The 18,397-nt window shown below is 40.3% G+C and overlaps 3 protein-coding genes across 6 annotated transcripts; 1 reads left to right on the forward strand and 2 right to left on the reverse strand.

Annotated features, from left to right (window-relative positions):
• Positions 1–14: 14 nt before the first annotated feature.
• On the reverse strand, positions 15–3,255 carry LOC117429464 (calmodulin-like protein 4). The gene is made up of 5 exons (XM_034048960.3): positions 2,930–3,255; positions 2,806–2,836; positions 2,112–2,252; positions 1,224–1,412; positions 15–612 (listed from the first exon to the last, which is right to left on the reverse strand). Exons 1-5 carry the CDS (start codon positions 2,930–2,932, stop codon positions 515–517), a joined length of 462 nt encoding a protein of 153 aa, XP_033904851.1. The 5' UTR covers positions 2,933–3,255; the 3' UTR covers positions 15–514.
• Positions 3,256–4,399: 1,144 nt separating this feature from the next.
• On the reverse strand, positions 4,400–12,494 carry LOC117429463 (ceroid-lipofuscinosis neuronal protein 6 homolog). 4 transcript variants are annotated; one of them, XM_034048958.3, is made up of 8 exons: positions 12,412–12,494; positions 10,462–10,637; positions 9,197–9,314; positions 8,838–8,936; positions 8,309–8,497; positions 7,841–7,896; positions 7,248–7,370; positions 4,400–6,014 (listed from the first exon to the last, which is right to left on the reverse strand). In XM_034048958.3, the coding sequence occupies exons 2-8, from the start codon at positions 10,524–10,526 to the stop codon at positions 5,744–5,746; spliced, it is 921 nt and encodes a 306-aa protein (XP_033904849.1). In that variant the 5' UTR covers positions 10,527–10,637; positions 12,412–12,494; the 3' UTR covers positions 4,400–5,743. The 4 variants fall into 4 exon arrangements, with proteins under 4 accessions (XP_033904849.1, XP_058855052.1, XP_058855053.1 ...); XM_058999069.1 differs by lacking the exon at positions 12,412–12,494 and adding an exon at positions 11,282–11,591; XM_058999070.1 differs by lacking the exon at positions 12,412–12,494 and adding an exon at positions 10,816–11,195 and having other exon boundaries at positions 9,197–9,311.
• Positions 12,489–18,340, forward strand: LOC117429658 (protein fem-1 homolog B-like). The gene is made up of 2 exons (XM_034049433.3): positions 12,489–13,310; positions 14,026–18,340. The coding sequence occupies exons 1-2, from the start codon at positions 13,063–13,065 to the stop codon at positions 15,659–15,661; spliced, it is 1,884 nt and encodes a 627-aa protein (XP_033905324.2). The 5' UTR covers positions 12,489–13,062; the 3' UTR covers positions 15,662–18,340.
• The last annotated feature ends 57 nt before the right edge of the window (positions 18,341–18,397 follow it).

Below are 18,397 nucleotides of genomic sequence, written 5' to 3' on the forward strand. Positions count from 1 at the left end.
CACATGCAGCAAGGTTAAGCAACCACTGGGTTTATTAAAGGCCATCTAGTGGTATGTCAAGGAACTTGTGAACAAAATAATTTGAACTCCAAAGTAAAATGAGACTGCCAGATTTATACATTTAGATTCTGCAAATCTGTGTACTTGGGAGGCCATCTTAACTGCCTCGGTTCATCATAATTTAACAACCTCTGTCCTTTTAAAGTAATAAATAAAATGCACCTGGTTGTATGAAACTATTTAACATATTGTAGTTTCTGTGACCCATCTCGATCTAGTACAAATTAGCAGATAGATATCCATTGACATTCAGTATTAAAACCCCAGTATCTATGTCCACTTGACAAGTAGTTAAAATGGGATGGATTACATGGGAAGATGTATTGGATTAAGAAATGGGACGCAGTGCCTTTTGAAAGCGCTGGATTAATAATTAAGAGACGGATGGATGTGAAAGCTGAGAGCGAGTCCCCAGGTGTGTGTGTGTGTGTGTTTCTATTGTTCCTTTAGAAGCTCAGTAGTCTGGTGGTGGGAGGGTCACCATAGCGATGAACTTTTCGTAGTGAACAATGCCATCGGAGCCGACGTTTGCTTCTTTCAGGAGATCATCAACTAGGAGTGAAAAAGAAGTTGTTCAGTGCTGGAAGGCATCTACCATCTACACATTCTGAAACTGACAAACTAGCTTACAGCATTTCTGATGCACAAGCTTCATGATCTGCAACACCTTTTTGCATCCAACATGTTTGTTTATTTAACTGGTATAACGGTATACTGTAGATTACCTGAACTGAAAATCAATTTAATGTAATATCTGCTTGGAAGATACTATTTTGGTTAAGTGCAAATCCTAGGATCCTAGTCCTAAAGCAGCAGCTGTATTAAGTGCAAACCCACAGGAAACCCCACACAAAAATAATTTCACCATGTTTGTAAAAGCAAGGGTGCCTATGTGCTTACTAAATAGAAATATATATATAATATGAATTACAGTCAGAGCTATACTACCACATTTACTGTTGATCTTGCGATGAATAGCTTTTATATGCAATGCTGCTGAGTGAATGTTTATTTATCTTTTTTTTTTGTTTTACCAGATCTATTTTTTTTAAAACTCAGTGCACTAAACAGCAGCAATCTTAGTCTTTGTTTAACATCCTCATTCTATTTCATTCTCTGGACCTTCTTTGTTTAACATCATCATTCTATTTCACTCTCCAGACCTTCTTTGTCGGTGAGTTTCTCTCCCAGCCCTGTGAGTTTGGCTCTCAGCTCCGATGCCAGGATGTAGCCCTTCTTCTTCTTGTCTGTCATCAGCATGGCCTCTGTGATCTCTGTCTTGGGGTCCTCCTGCTGCATCTGTCTGTGCATCATCGTGAGGAACGTGGAGAAGTCCAGCTCCCCGTTCTTATCTGCAGAGGGTTAGATAAAGTCTTGTCACCGCAATGGGGTGGTGGGTCCCCTCGATAAAGAAAGTGTCTGCTTCAATGATCTGAGGCAGGGGTGTCCAGGCCTGGTCCTGGAGGGCCATTCCACTCCAGGTTTAACAGGTCAGACTAGATTATCAACTGCTTTAGACTGTGCTTCAATTAAGCAATTTAGACCTGGGTTCAAAACAAAGACCAGAACTGGAAGAGCCAGCTTTGGCCATCCCTGATCTAAACAGTGGCGGGTCTAATTCCCACCGCTCTTTAACTGTATTAATCCAGCCGGGCTTTCCCCCTGGGCTGATTTATTTACCCACTTCTAAAGGCTGGTCCTCTCCCTCAACGCACCCAAACCCAGGGGTGGCCAAAGCTGGTCATTCCAGTCCTGGTCTTTGTTCCAGACTTGTTCTGAATGGATTCATTGAACCAATTCATCCTCCACCCAGACCCTAAAGTAGCTCATTAGTTAACCGGTTAAGCCTGCAGTAGAATGGCCCTCCAGGACCATGATTGGGCACCCGCGCCCTAGCAGTTTGTATCGTAAGGTACGAACGTACAGCCTGTCATTACTTTCAAGGGAACCAAGGAGGAAACTGTTCAGAGCAGAATTCAAATGGGGCTGATTGCTGGCGCCTCCCTGGTGGGCTAGGACAAGGGCTAGAAACAGACCCTACAAAGACTTGCCTATTTTGTGCACCTGAAGAAGCCGGTCCACTTCTCCAAATGTAGGGCAGGTCCCCAGGCACCGCATCACTGTGATGAGATCCTTCGCCACAATCTTCCCCTTGCGCTTCTTGTCGTATAGAGAGAAACACTCCTTGAATTCTAGGGGCAGTAAATAAAAAGCCACTGTTTTATTTATTGATGTATTTTTTATTCTGAAATGCCAAGGCAGTCCAAATGGGCTGGACTCCCAGGGGTTAGCAATGTGGAATGAGTGTGGTTTGTTTATAGTCGTACAATCAGTTCATCATAAAAAAGGTTAAGTGAAATAAATACATACACATTGATTTAGTGTCTGTAATTGAAAATATATGCTAGTTAGCCACACATTCACACATGCTAAGTGTTCTCTCCTTTATATTTTCATATAGGTGTATGTAATCGATCTTAAATCACTGCAGGTTTACTGTAATGATGTCATTTTGGGCTGTGTGTCTTTCTGGTGACCAGCATTTGGTATGGAATAAACTAACACGACACACAAAGGGTCTGTTTAAGCACCCTAAAAATCGCATTCAATTCGCAAATCTATTTCTGAGTAAGGAAAACACACTATTTTACAAAATATCTTGCCATCTAGAATCAGAAAATATTTTTTGATGACATAGAATAAAAGATAGAGAGAGAGAGAGATTGATCATAACGCTGCACTTACCATTAATTTGATCTTGGGTAAGGAACTTTGCCTACAAAGTCAAAAATATGAATATGTATTTAGGTTACATTATACATACATATATTATTTATATAAAACATGTATTGCATTTAATTGCACCTACCATGGCTTTAGCGGCGCGGGTCTCTCCTAGTCTACCTGTTGCCGTTGTCCCCACTCCCTGCTGCTTCACAAGAGCTCATCTAGTTCTAAAGTCCAGCTCTCCACCGGGGTGTGTAGAGAGCCGCTGTAACTGCAATAAATACCCCGTCGCCATAGAAACAATCTGTCATCCGTGAAGATTCCGATTACCAACACAGCAGCTGCGCTACAGCTCCAATACAAGGGAGAGCTCCAAACAATGTAAAGCATGTGCACTGGTAATAATTACTGAGTCAAATAAAAACAAGAGGGCCAATTAGATTAGGTAACAGTATTGTGGAAACACAATTCAAAGATGACCAAAAAAAAAAAACCCAAAGAACACTGCAGGTGGAATTACCATTAAATTCCACCAAGTACCCCAAAGAATGAGCCATTAGGATGAGAAAAAATGAAACCAACCCCCCTTTAAAGGTTTATTGTAGTATGTTCTATAAAATGGATATTAAAATAACATAGCAGAGTGGAAAATCGTAAGCTAAAGAACTAGCACGGTCCCCTTAAGGAACGGCCACTACGTTAATGATTCTCATATTTTATGACATCTCTGTAATGCTTTTATTTCCTTGTTCTTATGGGCAGAGGAATAAAATAAGCTCAAATAATCTGCAGGAGTGGCACGCTCTTCCCTGCGTTAAGCAGGAGCATGGTTTAAAAGCCTCCGTCACTGCAGGACTAGGGTTATCTTATCATTAGACATGCAGATCCATCATGACACCTGTCAGAACATTACCCTGTGATGTCATACAAAGGGTCAAAGTTCCAGCACTGTATATAGATTCTGCTCCCTAGCTGGTAGTTTCACAATAAAACACACCCTGAAGTGTCTTATTGGGGTTTCAAATGGCCCAGTATTCATTAGTAGTACAAGAAAACTAAAGTTTGAAGAGATCCCAATCTTATTCAGGCAACAATAAAACAAGAATTAAAAAAATAGTAATAATTAAGAGCAGTAATGAAAAAATAACACCACTTTTACGTTGTATTGGGGTTTTAGTTTTTTTTTCTTTTTTTTTTTTTTTTTAATAATAACAGGAATATTCACATGCAAACATTTCACCATCAAGTCAGGCTGGCAACACAATCCCACTTGACATGATCCAGATTACACAAAAGAAACAGCCTCTCCCTTTGAATAAATCAACAAACAAGAGAAACAGCTGGCACTGCATCTAGTAAGACCTAAAGTTCAAACAAGAAAACAGATTGATAAAAGCAATATCGACCTTGAAATCAGCAACATCATGGACTGGTTTCACCGTGTTAACCAGGGTCTGTGAAACCAGCTCTAAATGTAACATGCACTGTTACTTTACTTTTGATTAGAGGCGGATTCCATATGGTGTCTTCCAGGAAAAGTGTTTTATTTTATTGTATTATTATTATTTTATGAAGCACTTGATGCATGGGAATGAGGAACCCACAACAAAAATAAACAGCATTATCTTTAATATCAAAAACAAAACCAATGCTATAGTTCCTGTGCGTTAGACAATTAAGACAACGGCACATGCTAACTAAATAAATACATTTTTAAATAAGTGGGCAGGGGGTGGAACTTACAGACTTTGTCACACTAAAATAAACAACGTCACGCAGAGCAATAAGGTACAGTGAGGGTGTCGAGTCATCGAAAAGTCATGCCTTCATTTCCAATTTAAAAAGGCTTTAAAAAAATAAAGAAGCTAGCCAAGCTGACATGTATACATGATTCTGTAGTAAAGATGTGTCTTTTTCAGCTTTTGTTTTAATCTGACCAGCACATCTACTGTGAGGGATAACCCAAACGATCCAGTAACCGAACAAGCAGCGGGAGACCGGGCAGGAGAGGGTGCCACTGAAGGGGGGCGGGGGGGCCTCTACAGAGCCGGGGACGTGTGGAGCGATTATTCTTCCTATAGGTTCCTGTGCGCTGTGCCAGCGCATGAGGGACATCAGCAAGGAGAGTATCAAACAGAATACCAGAGAATATGAAAATACATGAATCAGAACGCTACATTGTAAATCTGTTACATTCATGTACTCTACCCAAGTAAAAGACCATGTTCATTTTTGTTTGACCCACGTAAATGTTTAATGCATTAGTCGACTGTTTGGTCTTCTGGGCACACCCCTTCGTCAAGAATCAGGCATTGTTGACCTACCAGTTTGTTTAAGATTCCTTCCTCCTTGAAGCAATCTGGCTGCACTGTCACACTGTGAATTAAACTGCCAGCCTTCAGTTAACATTGCAGGCTCAAGCAGGCAATATATAACATATCTAGGAGGACCCGTGGGGAAACTGCTGTTTGTTCTGACTAAAGAAGGCAGACAAAATATTTTTCAGTTTTAGTTTAAGTAAAATACTAAATGAGCATATTGACACTGCTGTTTTTGTAACTACTGTGCTCTAGGGCATAACTTCTGTCTTTCTTCTGTCTTGTTTAACTGGGAGGTAAATAGCCAATGATGCTGAAGTTTAATGTACAGCGAATAAAGAATATTTAAAAAATCTCACTTCTTCAGTCTGTCCTACAGAAAAAGCTCCTCTAGATAGCATTGCTCCTGGAGTTTACAATAATTGCATATTTAATACAGTGCAGGCTTACCAGGGAGTGGGTTGCTAGTCACCAGTTAGTTAAACTATCTTTTGCTAGAATTGTTGATCCAAAAAAAAAATAAGTACAGTCCTTGGCACAGCCTGAGAATACCTTTGCACAGAAGGAAATAATGTACTGTGTTGTGAGCAAAATATCCCGTCTGCTGCACTGGAGGACAGAGGCCATTGCTCGAGGTTCTAACGCTGGTCCTTCATGTGTAAAGTATAGAAAGCCCACGGCTCGGGGACGTAGATAACTCCCGGGTATTTTTTTCTCAAGATCTTGTCGTTCCACAAACAAGCCACCCAGACTGCGATGAGTGCGAGGGTGATGCAGAAGGTGTAGAAAAGGAAGAGCCCGTTGCTGTCCAGGACGAAGCCTTTGCGCTTCTGGTGCATTATAATAGCCATCATCGCGAAGAACGTGAAAATGTACAGGATGAAAATCTGACCCTCCGTTACAAGGTACCTGGAAAACAAGGCATGGCAGTGAGTGCCCATCCCCAGCCAAGGAGACACACACGGCAGCAGTATCAGGAACCATGCACTGCACACATCCATCACATACAGAACAGAGTATCATTCATGAACTGCACACATCCATCACATACAGAACAGAGTATCATTCATGCACTGCACACATCCATCACATACAGAACAGAGTATCATTCATGCACTGCACACATCCATCACATACAGAACAGAGTATCATTCATGCACTGCACACATCCATCACATACAGAACAGAGTATCATTCATGCACTGCACACATCCATCACATACAGAACAGAGTATCATTCATGCACTGCACACATCCATCACATACAGAACAGAGTATCATTCATGCACTGCACACATCCATCACATACAGAACAGAGTATCATTCATGCACTGCACACATCCATCACATACAGAACAGAGTATCATTCATGACACATCCCCATGCATTGTTTAATTAAAACTAGACCAGACTAGCTTTCAATGGCTTCAATCAGGTGTAAAAAAAAATAATATCACAGCGAGCTACATCCACAGCATGTGAAATAACCACTTGCAACCACGTGTCCGACGTCATTACTAGCACAACCAATGGAATGCCAGAATTCGTGCAAAAGCAGGTCAACGTTTATCATTCATGAGCAAGATTCTGGTACCCTCACATTCCACAGTGCTGGATGGTAGATAAAAGCAATAGCTGGAACCCATTTTAAAAGTCAAGAAGTTATATCATTTTTATTTAATGATATGATGCCTATATCTCAAAGGCTGTTGTGTTGATTATTATACAGTACACTGCTGCGATACATGCCAGACATTAAAGGACTTTCTGGTGTAATCCCCCATCCCCTAATCCGCAGACACAGAAATTATACATTTGAAAACATGAAGCTTGTTTTAAAGGACACACAAATTAATTTACGGTAAACCAAACTGCTTACAATGAATTATTCATCTCATGTCTGATCAGTTTTAGCCATGGCATGGTTCAGGAGGCAGATTGAGGGCTCCCTCTTACTAAATGTATACCCAGTGGGAGCTTTCACATTTTAGAAGTGTTTCTACATGTCTTCATCTTCTCCTCCATCACTCTGGGGGCCGGCAAGCTCCCCTCCTAGTCATGGAGGGTTACAGTCCCCCCCCCCTCCCCGGGGTCAACCCAACCCCCCCATACACACACAGCTCCACAACTAGATTTACTCACCAGTAATACAGGCCACTTGGCCCCACAAGAAGCCATGCAGACAAAGGCATTGCTTTCCCTTCCTTAACGTGAGTGAAGCACCCGGTGAAGTACAGGAATAGTATCAAGAAAAATGGAATGTACCTGCCACAAAAAAAGACCCTGTTAAACTGGGTAGCACTCATTTAATAAGGGAAAGCTGACCAGTAAAGAGACCGATTATAACGAAAACAATCATACTGATAATTCCCAAAACATTTTAATGAACAAAAACAGCCATGGTACGAAAGAAGCCATTTTATTTACTAAAAGAACCCTGATAAAGTAAGTTTTCAAGAGCCACTGAGTTTGGGTTTATATATGAAACTGAAGGCCAAGTTAGCCCTGGTAGTGTCTAATGGGAAATGTTAAACACAAAAATACATTTAACATTTTGGCAAAAACATGTTTGTATTATAATAATTAGAAGAACGATGTGCACCCTGCACCTCAGCAGCCCTACTCTGACTCTGGCTGGCTCTGGTTCAAGTTCCCGATCCCTGCTGCGTTTCTCTGTTTCACCTTGACCAGAACTTGACTCTTCCTAATTGAATGTTGTCTTTGGTTTTACTTACCACATTGAGTGACCTAAAGTTTCATCGTAGTAATAGAGGAGCTCAAAGGAGTCAATCTGCGAAGAAAACACAGGCAGATTGATATTATAAATACTGGTAAACACTCTGCTAAGACATGGTTTTAAAGCAAGATTTTTTCTATACAGTAATATGCACTAATGGTTTCACAGCAAGACTTTTGCAGTAAGCGTCCAGGTGGCAGCTTGACTCTGGCTCCAGAGTTGAGACTGAGTCCATCACCTTGATCCCAGCGGCAGATGCAAGCAAGGCATAAGAGAAACTGAAATCCTAAAGGGAGGAATCTGAGACAGACTTACACATCACACATTGTTATCTCTATGGATGTCACTGGAGAAGTCAGTGCGGCAGAGTCCCAGCAAGGTTGCGTTGCATCTATCGGATGCTGCCATGTGGAAAAGCCGCACGGCATCTGCAGCAGCTGGGTGTCTTATTAACAGCAGGGCTTACCAGCGTCTCTGGCTTAAGGTTCTTGATGATGGGATTTTCTCTGACGGACAGATGTAGCTGGTATCCACTCAGAATCAAACGATGATTGATAGAATCCCCCACCAGATGAATGCTAGCTCCCATCACAAACATTATTATGCAGACATAGACCGCCGACCTCGGCAGTGTTTTAGGAGATCTTTCGATAAGCTGGGATTTGAAGAGATAAAAAAAAACAGAATCATTACTTCAATGAACAGTCCCTTATTATTCACAAAGTTTACCTTTTCAAACTGCCACTGGCAGAAAAGTTTCAGGAATATCAGAAAGTAAACAAAAAAAAAATCTTTAATTATGAATAACTTAATAATATTTTTATATACAGAGACTATAAAAGGTGGTAAATTATCTGACATGCATACGCAAAACTGAGTTTTATTAGTACAACTTCAAACATGGGTGCATGCAGTCAAGAATTTACAGAGTAAGAGTATCTCATTCTGAATTGTTTTGGATTTTCAGGGTATCTTAACCATTAAGTACCAGTTACCTTGAGCAGAAGAAAAGGGGTGATGACGTTGTAAGCCATATGAAAGTAATCACCAGCGCTGGGCTTGTTCAATGGGAACCACTCCAGCGGCAGAATTATCTGAAAATATCCCCACAAATGAAACACAAGTAAGATAAAGCAGCCATGGAGCCCAAGCAAGATGCTGGCATGCCATTTATCTTACAAGTGGGCTAGATTTGTTAAGCTTTAAAGGGCACTGAATAACACCAGCAGTACCTCCAGTGCTGTATGCATGTGGTAGAATTTAAACACTGCATTGGAGCACAATCTTTGTCTCTGCCATAGAGAGTTACAGAAAGTAGCGTTGTACTGGGCTTGTCCTGCCTGTCCACACTCACCATTACGATTGGGCGGCCAAAGTCCAGCAGCCAGTTCTGCACAGTGAAGTAAAACCACAGGTCCAGATGGAACTGGGGCTTCTTACTGGAAGACTCTGAGTCACGTGACCCGTGTCTGCTGAAAAAAAAAAAATCCCTTTTCACAAGCAGTTTGAAGACATGACTAGAACTGATGAGACATGATCAGAACTGATTAGACATGATTAGAACTGATTAGACATGATCAGAACATTAGACAGGCATCCGGAATACTGCCCTTCCTCTCCACACACAGAGATGTGCATATAAATACAGCACTAGCACTATGAGGCATGAAGTGAGAGAAGACCTGTCTTACTTTCTATATGAAGAGATCTATGCCAAAACAAAAATAGAAACATAAAGCGACTTTTGTTTAAATAAATAAGTTATTTTGTGATGTTTAGTCTGACAGTCATGTGGACAGCATGCTTGGAGCAGCAATGCCATTCTAAGTGTATGTCTCTTGACAATGTATTCTGTATGGTATTGATATTAGTGCAGTGCATCTCTCTCCTGTTGATAAGACATGTTTAGTTTCAGCACTGACTTGAATGGAGATACCCAGTGAAATGAGGGCTGTCCTGAGGACAGCTGTTTTGCATTAGAAATGTGAACGCAGGAGGGAGCAGCTAGGGCTGATTATCAGGTACTTGGAGAAAATAAAACAGTGGATTTTGCTCTATTACTCGGTCTCAGTGGACTGCTCCACTCCAGCGTACTGTATAACAATAAACAATGACCACCATCAGCCCAAAATGTTTAACAGAATATTAACCATACAGGCGCTTTGTAAGAAACCCACGCAATGTTTTATAGGAGTCCTTCAAACATATGAACAGTGTTCTGTGGCAAACGGAATGATATAGAAGTCAGCTGAAGCGAAGGCATGTCAATTACAACAAACAGAAAAAAATATGTTTCAATAATTTAAATTGTGAAAGAGGCCAAGTCACTTCTCTTTGTTCGTGCACCACACGGGATGCTAAAGTAAAAACACACCGAACAATACGACACAGGCATTCATTTCCCTGCTCTTCATTCTACATTTCATTAAACATTGTCAATTAAAAGCGGTTTCCTTAATAAATAGATGTTTCTGTATTACTTTAAACAGACATGTGGCCCCTCTGCAGCAAGGGGAAGACCAGGTCTTCCTAACTTCCAAGACTTTTCTGTTGCTGTGCTTACACAAAGCCGTGTCTACGTGTTTGCATTTTGAGTAACGACAGTTCATTTTGTCAAACCTTTGGTGAAAAACAGATCCTTGCAATATCACGGGGTTCTGTCGTTTCCGCATAGTGGCTTGCATCTCCCCTCGAAGAATAAATATTATCTCGTGACTCTGTTAACTTCTGCAGAAGTGCGCCCCTTCACAAAACGTCAGCACCAGACAGGCTCAGTAAGATAACTTCTCTCGATCCTGAAAAAAAAAACACAATGCAGTTTAACAACACCCACGTAGTATACTGGTGTACAGTAGTTAGTACACTGTTGTAGCACCATGCATTTAATTCGTGACTCCCCTGCTTACACTCCACTCGCCCTGTTAACAAAGTATAGCTGCTATTCTGACCCACGATACAAATAGATTGACTCACTCGGTTACAGCGCTGAAACATTAGAAGCAGTTTCGCTTACACCTCAATATGCTTTTAAATAAACGTCTTGGATACGCGACCTTCTACCCTTTCCTAGATTAACCCAGGCGATGCTGCAATGTGAGAGGTCTCAGCTATGTCTGGGTCCTCCGCATTGTCCTGCCTGTAGTGTAGTTCGTGTTTGTGCACTGAAAAACTAAATCGACAGATTTTCCAGCAACCCAGTTTTTAAGGATTATCTCGAGGGTTTATCTCTGCAAATTGTGCAGTGGGTCCGCGAAATGATGCACGGCAAAACAGCAAGATAAATAAATGATGTATCGCAAGAAAGACAAGACCGTAAAAAGTAACTTCATTGCTTGCATTAAACAGTCGTGAAATATTGATATGCCCCCCCTTTTAAAAGAAAAAGGCTGACGTGTGGCACATTATAATAAGCAATGTTACAGTTTAAACCGTGGCTTACCCCTGACGTAGGTTCTAATCTTCTTTATTTTACTTTATGTTTGGAAAAGGACCCAGGACGGATAAATCCAGATGATGAAAATAATAATACTATAATTTGGTAATGCAGGCTACTGATGGTTATGCAAGGTAAAAAATAAATTTTAAAAAGCCACAAATATAAGATTTAGAATTTCTATTAAATACTACTATTTCTCTGCATAGATGTGCACCTGTAATGTAACTGTATACTATTGTGTGTTGTATTGGTTTTGTTTTATGGGATGCACAGTGCATATATTTCCCAGTTTCATTGCGAGTGTATCTCAGGAATAATCTAGGAGCTGGATACACGTCCTCCCCGCCTTTTTAAAGGTTATTCATCAAAGCTTTTAAACGCTTATAACAGAATGAACCTTGACTGACCGAGCTAAGGCTACATTTTGTGCAGTATTTTGTAATGGGGTATTTTACATTCTCGGGATTTAACGGGCAGTGATGGCTTACACTTGTTAGCGCTATTTGTGTAATTTGATGTAATAGGTTTTTAAGAATTACAACAAACCGCTTAACATTTTTTTAATTAATACTTTATAATAAATTAAAATAAATAAAAAAAAGGGACAATCCACATGCACATATAATATTACACTTTTTTTCTAAAAATGTTTCTGGTATATCCCTCGCTATGTTTATTTTCCCGGTGTAGCCTGATCCTCGCTATACATCTGCACAAGTTTCTATTAAAACCCTTCTATCTTTTTTTTAAAATTTTATTTTGAGAGCCAATGTTTCTACCATAACACCAATACGTTGGCCTCGCAGAATGTTGCTAGATAGGGTCGGAAATGTTCCGTTGTGCTGAAGAAAAACTGAATAAATTCACCCCACTATATTGTGAAGGAACGTTTCCACGGGATCATTACAACATAAAACTACGTTTACTGATCGTTTAAATGTGACGCCGGGGACGTGAGTGTAGACATACTGAAATGCTGTATTTTTACAAACATTATACTGTTAACCAAAAAGGCCACTTATCGTAAACTGATGAATAAAGCAACCGATCGTGCTGAAAACAAAATAAACATTAGACCTGTTAAATATACCCTCCAAACATTCACTTCCAAAGAAATTAATAATAGTAATTACACAATATTTCAGAAATCGAGGCTGCTTCCGTCTCGCTACCCAGCAGCAGTGTGTGCAACGTTAACAAAGACACTAATCCGGACACATTTGTCGACACTCGGTTTTCTGATCGGAAGACTTTTTAGATGGAAACGGTTCCTGTATGTAGTTCATCCTGGTTGAAAGGTACACTCGATTCTCACAAGAAAAAAAAAATACACTTGTCGTTTTGAACAGAACATTTATTCAGAAACTGAATGATGCTGAGTACTTTAAAATACTCAGAATATGGACTGGATATTCGGCAATAAAAGTTTAAGAATTGAAACGTTACCTGTGTACGAAGCGAAATGTCGGGTTGTTTACTTCAACCTTCCTCGAATATCAGTTCTAAACTGTCTTGAAAAGATAAAACAAAAATAATATGATTTGGTAAACAACAGACGTGTTTATTTTTTTTATATATATTATTATTATTATTTTTTGTATCATTTTATTTGGGTGGTGACTTATTATCCAGCTCAATGTTTTGCTTCAAAGAAAAAAAAATGTGTTTCGTGTGAATCGTGAGTCTTGTTTTATCATTTTAATGGGAGGCTGGTCGTTGAACGGCGAAGCTTGTGGGCGATTTGTGCGAACAAAAAAATTAAGCAGCAGCCAGGTCGGGAGTGGATGGATTCGTTGGCCGGGTACGTGTACAAAGCGGCGAGCGAAGGGCGAGTCCTGACGTTAGCTGCCCTGCTGCTCAATCACTGTGAAGTGGAGACGCGCTATCTGCTCGGCTATGTGACCGAGCACGGAGGCCAGCGTTCAACCCCGCTTATCATTGCAGCGAGAAACGGACATGCAAAGGTGGTTCGCTTGCTGCTAGAACATTACCGGGTCGAGACGGAGCAAACCGGTACTGTGAGATTTGACGGGTAGGTTGGAGCCTTGTTGTCCTTGTGTCTTCCCCGCACTGTATTCAGTGAATTAAATGTTACAGCGTTTGTCGATTTACTGTACAGCACATGTCATTGTACACTTTAGTGTCTAGATAGCTTTAAACAAAATTCGGCCAAGACAAAATACTGCACACTAAATTATTTGCAACGAGCTACACACATAACTTGTATAATTGCATAAGTTGTTCTATACTCTGCAAACATAGTATAGAAACTATACAAACAATACAACAATATATATTGTCATACTGCAGTTCTAAAAGTTTTTATTATGGTATAAAAGTTTTCCTAAATATTTGCTGAGATTGATCTGAAGTTACAGTAAGGGGACTTTGTTAAATCTTACACTATATACACTCATAACCTCAGGCCTCTGAGCTTTTAGTTTAGCCAAAATGTACTTCCAGACAATTGAATGCCATTTCACCCGCTCTTCTCGCATATTTATTTCCCCTAATATTTATATATGCTTGCTGTACTGTATACTCAATATACATTGACATTAAGTTAGCCTCTTCTTTTAAAGTGTGCCCATAATACACATGTCATATGTACAAAGATGGGTGTCTGCTGAGCATGTTATTAAAAATGGTGGTGTCAAGGTCAGTACCAGCCCTAATAAGAGTGGCGCGCTTGTGGGAGAAAACTTACAACATCTCTACAATATAATGTATGTGTTTTGACATTGCAGATACGTTATTGATGGGGCCACTGCTCTGTGGTGTGCAGCAGGTGCAGGACATTTTGAGGTTGTCCGTTTGCTGGTCACTCAGCGTGCAAATGTGAACCACACCACTGTGACCAACTCCACGCCTCTGCGGGCGGCCTGCTTCGACGGCAGACTTGATATTGTTAAGTACCTGGTGGAGAACCGTGCAAACATCGGCATTGCCAACAAGTATGACAACACCTGCCTTATGATCGCATCATACAAGGGCCACACAGACGTGGTGAAGTACCTGCTTGAGCAGAAAGCCGACCCCAATGCGAAAGCCCACTGCGGAGCTACTGCCTTGCATTTCGCAGCGGAGGCCGGCCACTTGGAAATAGTGAAGGAGCTGGTGAGGTGGAAAGCTGCTATGGTGGTCAACGGTCATGGAATGACCCCCTTCAAAGTGGCGGCTGAAAGCTGCAAAGCCGATGTGGTTGAACTACTTCTGTCTCACGTGGACTGCGACCGGAAAAGCCGCATCGAAGCTTTAGAGCTACTGGGGGCCTCTTTTGCCAATGACCGAGAAAACTATGACATTCTGAAAACATATCACTATTTGTACCTGGCAATGCTGGAGCGATATAGAGATCCCAGCAATATCATAGAGAAAGAAGTCCTTCCTCCAATAGAAGCCTATGGCAATCGCACTGAGTGTAGGACTCTGCACGATCTCGAGGCGTTGAGGCAGGAGCGGGATGCCCTTCATATGGAAGGATTGATAGTCCGGGAGAGGATTTTGGGAGCAGACAACATTGATGTTTCTCATCCTATTATTTACAGGGGAGCTGTGTATGCAGACAACATGGAGTTTGATAAGTGCATCAAGTTATGGCTTCATGCACTGGAGCTCAGACAGAAGGGCAGCAAGAACACTCACAAGGACCTGCTCCGGTTCGCCCAGGTCTTCTCCCAAATGATCCATTTGAACGAGCCGGTGAAAGCGAAGGATATAGAGAACGTCTTGAAATGCAGCGTGGTGGAGATCGAGAGAGAAATGTCGCGAATGAAAATAATTCAGGAAAGTGATATCCACTCGGCCACGGACAACTACGAGTCCAACGTTTTCACCTTCCTCTACCTCGTCTGCATCTCCACCAAAACTCAGTGCAACGAAGAGGAGCGAGCTCGAGTCAATAAACAGATTTACAACTTGATTCAGCTGGATCCGCGCTCCAAAGAAGGGTCCACGTTGCTGCACCTCGCCATTAACCCCAATACACCTGTAGATGATTTCCACACCAACGACGTGTGTAGTTTTCCCAACGCCCTGGTCACCAAGCTGCTCATCAGCTGTGGCGCGCAAGTGAACGCAGTGGATAACGAGGGGAACAGCCCCCTTCACATCATCGTGCAATACAACAGGCCCATTAGCGATTTCCTGACCTTGCATGCCATTATCATCAGCTTGGTGGAGGCAGGGGCTCACACAGACATGACCAACAAACAGAAAAAGACCCCCCTGGATAAAAGTACTACTGGGGTGTCTGAGATCCTACTCAAAACTCAAATGAAGATGAGCCTTAAGTGCCTAGCAGCCAGGGCCGTGCGGCAGCATGAAATCAATTACAAAAACCAGATTCCTAAAACTTTGGAAGAATTTGTAGAGTTTCATTAAAGGTTCACATCTTTTATTGTTTGTAACAATGGTGCTGGGGAAAATAACAGTTGAATAAAAAAAAAAAAAAAATTAAAAACTTGATTAAGGATACAGTGCCGTAGGTTTTTTAAATATTTGAGCTAAACAGATATGTTGCAGACTTTAAACCAAAAGACATTTTCAGTTCTAGGAATTGGCTGTCCTGATTTTAAAATATTATATATGCATTAATTGGTTTTACTTTTGTGTTACAGGATTGGGCTGTGGAAATGTGTGTTTTTCCCAGATTCAGTGAAAGAGCATAGAGTTGAACTCATTTATATTTTTATTGACAGTATTCCTTTTGTTGAACTGCTTCCTTGGGTGATATTGGGGACTCGTTTCTCATTCTACTCTATCATCTGTATTTAGGCCATTGAGGACAATGTTTTAAAAGCAGTGTAATGTAAAATCACTTAGTGTGGTGGGGCATATTCATTTTAAAAATAAAAACAGGCATATTGAAATAAAAGAAACGTCCGTTTGGATAATTATACAGCCACAACCTTTTGATAGATGTCTGTGTGTACACAATATATTATATAAATATACTGTGCATACACAAACTGCCTATAAAAGAAGCAGGTCCTGCTATATATACAGAAACATTTTATTTTATAAAGATCAGAACCAGACTCTCTTTAGTTCAGCAAGCAGTTTCTTCAGTTCAATAGCGGTTTAAAGTTTAGCGCAGTCTGTTCATGCTAATACTGGTGCTGCAAGCCATACTGACGTTGGTCTGGTATGGAGATGCATGCTAAGATCCTTTATATTGGAGTTTAATGTAGTTGGGCACCAAAGAATAATAGCCTTGGAGGTAACATTATGTCTGAGATTTATGAGTATAAGCTTAAAACTCTGTCCACTTTGCTTTTTATTGTATTTTCCTTACGCATGGGACTTTGAAATGAAATAGGAATTATTTATGATCTGTGCAGCAGTGCATATTTATTTTTGGTTTTCTAACAATAGAGTCAACCCATAGTATATTCTGGAGTAAAATAACTTCTTATGAAATCAACATGCTGTATTGCCCAAACCCGGGCTATGAGTCTGTAAAATAGTGAGCTGTTCTCCCAGGCACTCTTTGTTAAGGTAGTAAAGAAATACATATAGAACATGTAGCAGTGGGAGTCACCATGCTGCTTCCCTTGTTGAGTTCTGATCCTGTGTGGATGCTCTTTGTTAGAATACACGCTAATGCCTAGAATGTTTGGACTGTTTTCAGTGTTTTTTTTTTTCCCTCAGTACATTTCTTACCACACTGTGACCTGGGCATGTCTGCACAGAATTCAAATGCAAGCATGTGGTCAATACAGTAACAGAATGATGTTTTAATAGATACACATTAACAGAGAATTGTGTTGAAGAAGACAGTGTTTTTATGGTATGAAAATGCAGCCAGTAAAGCAGCCTGTTCCTTCATGTGTATGGTGTGGGTTCTGTGTCAATCAAGTGTCTGTAATTTACCATAACACACAGTACAGCACTAGACAGTATCTTCCTTTGATAACAGAAATGCTGCAGCTACACCACAGCATTTGCAGTTGTTTATTTTGAATGACTGATTTGAAATACTTTTTTTAAAATTCTTATCTTAACAGCAAAATAATTTACAATGCAGGTGTGTGGCAAAAAATATTTTTTATAGGTTACAGTAAGTGAATACAGTACATGCAATGAATTCAGTCCAGTCTCCTGCATTGAGGACTCCAGTTTGTTTTTTAAATTTACTGCTATAGGGAACAGCATGGATGGAACCTTAATGTGGGATTTGTATTCAATAATAGGAAAACAATTCACCCGTATTGCCATTGACTATTAACCCATGTGTGGCTGCATGTCTTCCCACCTACATCATATTATATATGCAACAGGTATGATATGAATGAGGAAACATACTTGTAATCAATGGCTTTCTGTAACTGGAAGTGTATATTGGTGGATTTACAAGAAGGTAAAACACATCAACAGATTCAATAACACTCTACACTCCACATTACATCAGGTTGACTTTCATACAGAAACACGTGCATATACACACTCACACTCTTCCTTACTATTTCAGTGTGATGTGTTTATTTTTTTTAATTTGCAACAGCAAATGATGCCTGAATGCAAAAAGATTGAATTGTGTGTGTGAAAGAATTAAACTAAATCTCTATACCCTTTGAATGTTTGTTTTTTATCTGTATTCTCCCATGATTTCTGTACTTAATAATTTTGTAGTGTTTCTGCACACATGCCTATTTGACAGACTGACTGACAGGCAGGGGGCATTATATTTTTACCCCGTCCATTGCAATATTTTCCAATGAAAACGTCTGTGTGTTTTGAAGCTGTATTTAAGCCTATAATTAAAATCTCAGATAGTTTGTAACCTTAATATCTGATTACAGAATGTGGAAAGTACCCTTATAAAAGTTTACCACAGGAAAGCACAGTAAGATGTAGATAAGCATTGTAAAGAACAGCGAGGTATGGTAAAGAATATTAATAAACGTGCCAAAGCAGAGTAAAGAATGGTAAATGCATAACCATGGGAGAAGCATGGGGAAACTGCAAAAATACTGTGGGAAACTTTTATAATGGTGGAAATGTATTTTATTTTCATAATGGATGTATTTTGTGCTGAATAAAACACCAGTATGATTTTAATTGAAGACGTTTTGCGTCTACACCTTTGTGATTTTTTATTTTATTTTAATGACATCT

The sequence above is a fragment of the Acipenser ruthenus genome, chromosome 24 (assembly GCF_902713425.1).
Source record: "Acipenser ruthenus chromosome 24, fAciRut3.2 maternal haplotype, whole genome shotgun sequence".
NCBI lineage: Eukaryota > Metazoa > Chordata > Actinopteri > Acipenseriformes > Acipenseridae > Acipenser > Acipenser ruthenus.